Below are 9,064 nucleotides of genomic sequence, written 5' to 3' on the forward strand. Positions count from 1 at the left end.
TTTTTCAGGAATAAAATATCGAAAGGTAGAAAACTCAAAATATTCTCCCAAACCCATCTACCGACAAACATGCTCAGAAGAAGTGCTGCTTCGAAAGTGTCGCCGGAATTTATTGTGAAAATTGCCAGATTTTATTGTGGAGGAGGCCGAAGTTCATGGTGGAAGTGGGACAAGAAGAAGAGGGAAGAAGCTGGTTTATTTTTTCTAGGAAACAAATTTTTTTTGTTTCCTCATATCACCCACCCTTTCTTGGAGGGGATTGTCGAGATAATCAATTACTCTGCTCGTCAAATGGGCTTCGTTTGGAAGGAAGAGAGAAAACAAATGCTAGAGAAAGGAATAAAAGAAAATAAATATTTGTCTTGGACCTAGGGGATGTGAACGCCCAAAAAGGTGGACGTTCAACCGGGCCTAGCTTACTAGGTGAGTTGGACCGAAGGTGCCATGACTCGTGATCCTTCCACTGTCAAGAGGGGGAGGTAAATCGCTGCTGCCAAATTTACACCATCAATCCTACCCAATAAACTCGGCTAGCGTTCATCCACCTCAAAGCCCCCACTCGGGTGACAAGCTCACGCTACTGAACTCAGCTGGTACTATCTCCTATCCAATAGGTTATATAGAGCTTAATTTTACTTTCGATCGTTGGTGTGGGACTAAATACGAACTTTTTAGAGAAGAAAAATGGTATAAATAGGGAAAACTCAATCAAGATCCGAAATCTGAAATACTTTTGTGATCTGTGCTTATACGAATTTTGATTTCAATCTCAAACAATCCATCCTCTCTTTCCTCATTCAACCGAACCCCTCTTTCTGAAATTGTGAAGAAATTTGAAGCATCAAGGAGCCGATCAGCTAGGGTTTTATCTCAAATCAGGGAAGAAGAATCAAATCGAACTAGGGTTCTATTCGAACTAAACGCCCCTACATTCGAACTGTGCACCAACTCTCTCTCGTCTCCATTGGTGTTGTCATCTTCACCTGGTAACTCTCTCTCTCTCTCTCTCTCTCTCTCTCTCTCTCTCTCTATATATATATATATATATATACTGTTTCAAACTCTTCTTCTTTCTCAATGAATTTTGTCAAAACCTATATTCCTTCCGCCATTAAACAATCCTTAAACAAAAATTCCACCTTAAAACCCATTATGAATCTTTCACTTTTAGATACCCATTTACAAAAATGAGGAAACTTGAAACAATTTAATCAAATTTTCTCACAAATGATCGTTTCTGGATTATTTAGAGACACATTTGCTGCAAGTCGACTTACCAATTTCTCACTTCATTCATCTCAACTACTCATTCTGCATCTTAAATCAAATTGAAAACCCAAATGGGTTTACTTGGAATAGAATAATGAAAGCATATTTAGATAGAAATTATCCTCAATCTACTATTTTCTTATACAAATTGATGCTAGAAAAGAACTCTGAACCTGATAATTACACTAACCCAATTTTAATTCAAGCTTGTTCTGTTAAATTGTCTGTAAAAGAAGGAAAACAAATTCATAATCATGTTTTGAAAACTGGTTTTTGTTTAGATGTTCATGTTATAAATACTTCGGTTACTATGTATGGTGTTTGTGGGGATATGAGAGATGAGCGGAAACTGTTCGGTGAAAGTCCTGTAAAAGATTCAGTATCATGGAATTCGATTTTGGCTACCTATGTTAAAATTGGAAATGTAGAAGAAGAAATCCTAATTTCTAATGAATTATGATTCTACAAATTAGGAATTTGGGGTGCTAGAATTAGGAATTTGGGGTCTTGAACGGAATTTTACACTTGTGGTTTTCTGAAATTTGGAAATTGGACTTTAAAATTTTATACTTATGGTCAGTGACAACCAGGTCCTCTATCTTACTTTCTTACAAGTTTAGAACATTAGATAAGTTCAGATTTTGTTAATTAGTTGATATTTGTTTGTCGATTGATGGTTATGATTTATGAACTGTGATTCTTCCTCTAAGTTGTGAATCTTAGATAGTTTCAAATTTAGTTCATTAGTTGATGTCTAATTGTTGATTGATCATATTTAGTTTATGAAGTGAAGTGAAGAACAATCTGAGTAACTTTCTAGTTTTTCTAGGCTTACACTATCAATTCTTTTTCCTCGATTTAGATTTTGGAATTTCGATTGGTTAAGGAGGGATGCAATTTTTTGGAGGGTCAGATATCAGCCCGTCTCCACCTGTACCTACTGGGTCGGGGAACCATGCTCATATGATGTACATGTTCAATAGGAATGGTGTGTGCTTGCTCTATAGGGAGTGGAATAGGCCTCTTCGAACCCTTAACTCCCAGCAAGACCACAAGCTTATGTTTGGGCTTTTGTTCTCTCTCAAATCATTTACCGCCAAGATGGATCCTACTAGGTACTTTAAATGAAACCACAACCATTGATATATGATTGGGTTTATTTTCTTCTTTATGTAACTTGTTTTTTGCTCCCAGTGTTGAGAAAGGAAACCTTGGGGTGCCTCAGTTACCAGGTCAAGGATGTTCTTTTCATAGCTTCCGTACAAACTCCTACAAACTAAGTTTGATGGAAACTCCTTCAGGGATAAAGGTACGTTAAAAATCTTTATGTCTTGTCAGTTGTTACGAAGCAAAAAAGTGTGAACTTTTATCTTAACAATCACTTTTATGTATGTATAAACTTTAATTGGTTTAGATTATTCTGGTAACACATCCAACAACTGGTGATCTACGAGAATCCATAAAGCACATTTATAATTTGTATGTGGAGTATGTTGTCAAGAATCCTCTCTACAATCCAGGGACTCAAATTAGGTAATTATTCAACTCTATCTTTCTAAACATATCAAACTGTAAATACAATTGTAATATTATGATTTTTTTGATGATTATAGAAAGGGCTATTGTTATTACAACTAATAGGGCCTGTTTTGTTATTACAACTGACACGTCTGTTTCTATCAAATTTTAACATGATACGGTAACTTGTTGCCGAAATGTAACTTGAAAATGGTTTGCTTACAACTTATAGATAGTGGCATTTCGTTTCATGATCCATAGTATAAAGTAATCCTTAGATATGATATAAAGTAATCCTAACATATGAACTTCTGCCCCTCACTCACTTGGGAGTGCCAATTGACGTGCATTCCTAATTAATTTCTTGAATTATTCCTATAGTCACACTCTAGAAGGTATGTTCGAGATTAGCTTAAAGAGCATGTTAGCAAGATCCATCAGTAATTTTGTAAGGTTGTTATAAGAAAAATTATTAGTCACTAACTCTAGTTGCCAAAATAGCTTGTGAACCTCCAAAAATATCTTCTAGATCAACTCAAGAACAGTGAGTAAATTTTCCTTTTAGTCGAAATGAACATTGTTCCATTGAAATCATTACTAACAATGCAGTTATATTGGATTTCATTTCGGTGGCTATACCAAAATATTTCAGTCATACTTCTTTAATTTTGTACATACTTTCTGTCTCTATTACTTTGTAAGACTTGATTGAGATTGCAAGCTTAAGTCCATCAGTCCTTCCTAAAGATGAAACAAAACTTAGTAAATATTTTGGTTATGTCTTATGCAGGTGTGAGCTGTTCAATACCGCCCTTGACCAGTATGTGAAGAACATTTAGTACATTGAGGTAAATGTGACAGCTTCTTTATCTCTCTACCATATAGCTACATCAAAACAGCAAAATGCCTTAAACTGGCCATGTTTTTAGGTTGCTCAATAAATCCATATTCTTGTTATGTCAGAAGTAATCCCACGACTATAATTACAAATCTTTTGGGGTCTATGGAGACGTTTGTTCTTTTCTTTTCCAGATTGATGTCAGAAATTAAAAATAACGATCACGATAGCTTTTGCGTTTCTTAAAATTTCAGTTCTGAAGTGGACAATTCATTTGAAAAAGAGAAGCGATAAACTGATACAGCTTCACTTGTATAATATTTAACTCACAAATAGTACAACCTTCTGATTGCATTGTGATTGTGTTTTCTAGGTAACTTTTAACTCTCTTTGGGACCTACCTGGGAGAAGCTTCATGCAAGCTGGGGAACAATGAGTAATTTGAGATGAGTATTATAAGATTTTCTTAATTTGCGATTTTGGTTTTGGATATTTGAATAATACTATTAGCCTTGGAAACAATGTAAATTTGAAACTACTGTCTGGAATTCAAGTTGATTACTTGTAGTGTTGAAGAAATACTTCTATTTTACTGGTGAAGTTCTGCTCAAGATTCATGTTCACTTTGGGGGGCACTGTGGATGTGGTTTGACTATGGTCGAAAGGAACCAACCATGTCTTGTATAGTTTCGATCATGTCCGACCCTAACACCTCGAATGCCCTGGTAGAACATACATGGTACATGGTTCTGTTCCATCAACCATGGCGGAACGTCTTTAATAGTGTTGTTTCATTGATGATTTAGTACATGGTTAGCCAGATACCTTGACCAGAAACCGACCCATTGACACCCATAGTCAAATCCAACTAATATTTCCAAATATAACTCATTGTGCAGCCAGTTTCTGAACAAAGTCTACATTTTTTCGTCGTCTTTTCTTTGTTGTTGAAAGTTTTCGTAGTAAGAACACTGCAACATATAATGAAATATAAAGTAAACAGCACCAAAGTCCTTGAGAAAGCGTAGTAACTTTTTTTGTTGTTGGAAGGTAAACTTAAATTAAAACATATAAGAGTTATTACAATACTTGTATGATTGTATCTAATTACATGAGGATTGTTCAATCTGACCCATTTTGCACGAGAGTCCGCCAACAATTTCGTTCCTTTGAATTGTGGGACTTGATGGAAGTAACATGGGGCTCCGATTGCCAGTTATTTTGATTCCGACAATTTTCGGGATGCTTCGAAAGTTTTACTTTCTTCTGAGTTCCGAGCCTAGATGGTTGAAGCTTGTGCACGGATAAACTGAGATCTGTGATTATGAAGGATACAACTTATACTTACCGGATCCTTGATGTCAAAAAAAGGTGCATTAGTGTTAATTTTGATGTACGGCGGTTTTGGTGGAGTTCATTTTACAGGTTTCCCAGGCGATTTACAAATCAATCTGGTATCTGTAAATTTGGGGAACGCTAAAATATTTTGTATCACCTGAGGCTGAGATGGGGTAACTATATTCCGTTGAAAACAAAGTAACTTACCAATATCAAGAGGAGAAGACATTAGGGTTTCCACCAAAGAATTTTTAACATAGAAGATGTGTCAAATCTTGTGGGTGTTTGTAAAATTAACACTCTTGCAATAAAAAACAAACTAGTGAAGAACAATATTCGCTTTACCGACCCCAGGTTATGAATATATATAGAGTTACATTGGGTTTACATAAATACAAGACTTCACAAATATATAGTTAATGAGTTTGGAAACTTACAAATTCTCCTTCTCCTCTGTATGAACCAGTTGGGAGGTTGTCCATATAAGTTGTGCGGTTCTGACAAACTAGAGCAGGGGAAGAAATTTGAGTCAAACCTAACTTGGACAGTAAGTGATGAAATGGATCTAAACCAAGTGGATTGGAAATATCCACAATCTGATAAGCGGATCGTAGAGTTAAGCTTCTCACAGTTGAAGTAGAAATCAAGTTCGATATGTGTAGTTCGTTCATGAAAAATTGGACTAACATTAATTTGCATAGCTGCCTCAACGTCACAGGAAACCTTAAAAGATTCTGGCATAGAAATGTGGAGATCATGAAACAGGTATTTCAATCATTAGATTTCAGTAGTCGACGAAGCACAAATATGATATTCCCCTTCAGCAGAAGAGCGGAAAACTGTTGGTTGTCTATAAGAACGCCAAGACAACACACTTGCCTCAAGCATGGGAAGAACACCAGTAGTAGAACGTTGTGTACTAGGGAAAATGGCCCAATCTGAGTCAGTAAAACCGAAAAGAGCGGGTACTACTAGAGGAAAGAAGAATCTCATAAGTCATAATCGAGAGTCCCATTCAAGTGTGAAGAACCAAATGGTGAGATCCTTATGAGCGGCGCAAAGATACTGCATGAATTGACTGAGATAAGTTATAGAAAACTAATATTTGAATGAGTGGAGACCAAAGTAGGATCATCCAAAAGGGTACAATTTTTAGGTAATAATTTTAAATGGAAAGAACTAGGTTTTTCATTAAGGGGTCCAGAATCCTAAATAATGTCCAAGGTGTACTTCCATTGACAAAGAAAAATACCATTGGGAGATCTAAAATCTTCGAGGCCAAGTAAATATTAGAGGTATCCAAGATTCTTAAGAGAAAAATCATTTCTCAAGACGACACAATAGAGAATGAGTTTCATTATTCTCATTGCATGTGATGATGATATCGTCAACATAGACAATGATATAAATGGAAAAAGAGCCAAAACAGAATGATCAGACGAAGAATGCGAAAAAGATTTAACCTTTAACCTAGAAGTCGAAACCATTGTCGAGAAGCCTGTTTCAAACCATTCAAGGATTTGTTCAAAGGACAAACTCAATAACCACCAGTTTTGCCGAAACCGAGGGTAATAATCGATATATAGAGCTCTTCACCCAAGTTACCATGTTGGAAGCCGTAGTTGATATTCAACTGTTATAAGTACCATCCTTTGATGGAAGCAAGGGACAATAAAACACGAAACCAATTTCTCTATAGGGGCAACAATGTCATGATAGTGAACGCGTTCTACCTGAGTAATGCCCTTTGCAACAAGGTGTGCTTTTCGACTTTCGATATATAGAACCTCTAGGCCAATATTATATGTTATAAACCAATTTTGCAACCAATGGGCTTCTTGTTAAGAGGCAGGGAAGTTAGAGTAGTATTGTTGGCCTCAAGAGCTGAAATATCCTTGGACACTGCAGCGCGTAAAAATAAGGAAACAAAAGCTACTTTCTAAGTCATAGGCTCTCCAGTCGTGAGAAGGGAAGTGAGGATAAAATTTGCGAAGGTGATATAATCGACCAACGAAAATGGAGTCTGAGTGAAAGAAGACCCAAAACTCGAACGTATATGGTCAACCAGATAGACATGCTAATTTTGTTTGCGAATATGACGAGAATCACTAGGAGATTGTGGACGAGAGCCTAATGATGGAAAACTAGAAGGGTCGAAAAATGGGGCAAAGTCTCATAAGAGACAACGAGATCTTCGAAAACAAGTTTTGTTGAATGCGGTGAAGGATATATCCGTTCAGTCTGAAGGAGATGTCCATCCGAAGGAGTGTCCTTCGACCAAGATGGCAATGCGCTCAATTTATCAGTTAGGATAATGATAAATTTATCCGGAAGATCATCTAGTCCGGTCCAATTTGGGATCGTATTGCTTAGCTAGAAACCGCTTACGATCGTCGGGTTACTTCGGTAATCCGCGACTAAAATAGACCGGATCCTACAACGGGTTACACCAAAAAGTGGTAGCTTGATCGGAGAGAGTTGACTAGTGGGAGCTTGCCTATAGATGAATATGATCCAGTTTGATAGGCGCAAAAGGATAGAAAGAATCGGGCTCGGAAGGGAAGCCCGGGAAAGTGTAAAACCCATTTATGGGCCGACCAGATCAAGCCCGGTAATGGGTTGATCAGAACCGATCTCATAAAAGGGATGGGCCAGCCAGGCTAAGCCCATTAATGGGCTTAGGTGGCCTGCGACACTATTAGGGGAAACCTTAATGAGAATCCCAGATGGAAGGGATTCCTAATCAGAAATGGTCTCTGACAAGTTTATCTTTTCCGGGGCTCTTATTGAAACCTAACTGGACTCTAATTAGTGTTTTTCTAAATAAGGACCATTATAGAGCAGAAAAGGTGTGGATTTTTCTCAAAAGAAAAAATTGTCTCTCTCTCTCAGACAGCTAAGTGGAGAGAGGGTTTTAGAGAAAAAACTCTCAATCTATCTAAGGAGTCAAAAGAAGAATGGTTCTTCTTCTCAACTTCAATGGAGTCCTAACTGTCATTAAAGAAGGAAGATCAAGTCACTTTCTCGGGTGTCTCAAGTACAAGAGCTACAAATGGAACTCTCATCTTCGGGATAAAGGAGTTGGAATCTTATTCGAAAAAAGCGAATCCAGTTATTCTACTTTCAGTTTCTAGTTCATTATTAGTTCTTGCATGCGATCCTGATAGACTGGTGTTAAACATATGATGTTTGAGATTCCACTTACAACACTAGTTAGATGGTTAAGTTAGTCTTATAGGCATACAAAACCCTACATGCAGCACCATAGGTGGCGATAGGTTAGAAACGAAGATTCCAATGAAGCACATTGAAGAAGGTGGAGAGGAAGCACCCAGTTGAGAAGGAGTAGTAGTCGGAGGAGAGTACCTATTAGGGTCATTCTAGATATGGAGATTGAAAGGCGAATAAGTTCGTGATTTCGAATAACCAATGCAAATAAAGGAATATGGAATGTCGAGCATTAAGTGATGAATCATAAAGTGTTTTACCCTCGAGGTCGTAAATAATATGGCATATTTTGCTAGAAGAATATCCAACAAAATTGTCAATTTTCCACTCTTTTGTCGAATTTGTTTGCAGTTTGAACATTAGGGCGAAACAAGGATAACTAAACACCCGGAGATGCTCATAATCTAGGGGTAAATGATACAAAATCTCATGGAGAAATTTGTTTATTGATGAGAAATTGGTCGTTTCAAGGCATTCACCCAAAAAGTAGGAGGAGGTTGGGGGTGTAAACACAACTATGTTGGTGAATATCGTCATCTGACTGAAACCACGATTGTAAGTCTTTAGACAAAACTGTATGAGTTTGGAAGCTTGAAAACTCTCCTTCTTTTCCTTGCCTATATAAGTTTGATGCCTTCAAAGTTAGAGCAATAGTTTTGCATTGTTTTTACCACAATTCTTGTAGTAGTTATTAGTAGGGAGATTTTGATATTGATCACACAAAAAACGTTAACTTCTAGTTAAATGTCAGTTGTGCGAATCGCACATGTGAATCAGGAGATAAAGGTCTTATTTACATTTTAATTTCCATCTCAATACATTATTCTTCTTTGTTTCATGACAACCATTCCCCTTCATCGGCTGCCACCACAA

The 9,064-nt window shown here is 37.0% G+C and overlaps 1 protein-coding gene across 1 annotated transcript; it reads left to right on the top strand.

Annotated features, from left to right (window-relative positions):
- Positions 1 to 383: 383 nt before the first annotated feature.
- On the top strand, positions 384 to 4,220 carry LOC147544693 (SNARE-like superfamily protein). The gene is made up of 6 exons (XM_086636109.1): positions 384 to 986; positions 2,132 to 2,384; positions 2,464 to 2,578; positions 2,684 to 2,802; positions 3,578 to 3,635; positions 3,999 to 4,220. The coding sequence occupies exons 2-5, from the start codon at positions 2,161 to 2,163 to the stop codon at positions 3,624 to 3,626; spliced, it is 507 nt and encodes a 168-aa protein (XP_086492235.1). The 5' UTR covers positions 384 to 986; positions 2,132 to 2,160; the 3' UTR covers positions 3,627 to 3,635; positions 3,999 to 4,220.
- Positions 4,221 to 9,064: the final 4,844 nt, after the last annotated feature.

The sequence above is a fragment of the Eschscholzia californica genome, unplaced genomic scaffold (assembly GCF_041429995.1).
Source record: "Eschscholzia californica isolate CP2 unplaced genomic scaffold, dmEscCali1.0.p SCAF_4, whole genome shotgun sequence".
In the NCBI taxonomy this organism is placed as follows: Eukaryota; Viridiplantae; Streptophyta; class Magnoliopsida; order Ranunculales; family Papaveraceae; genus Eschscholzia; species Eschscholzia californica.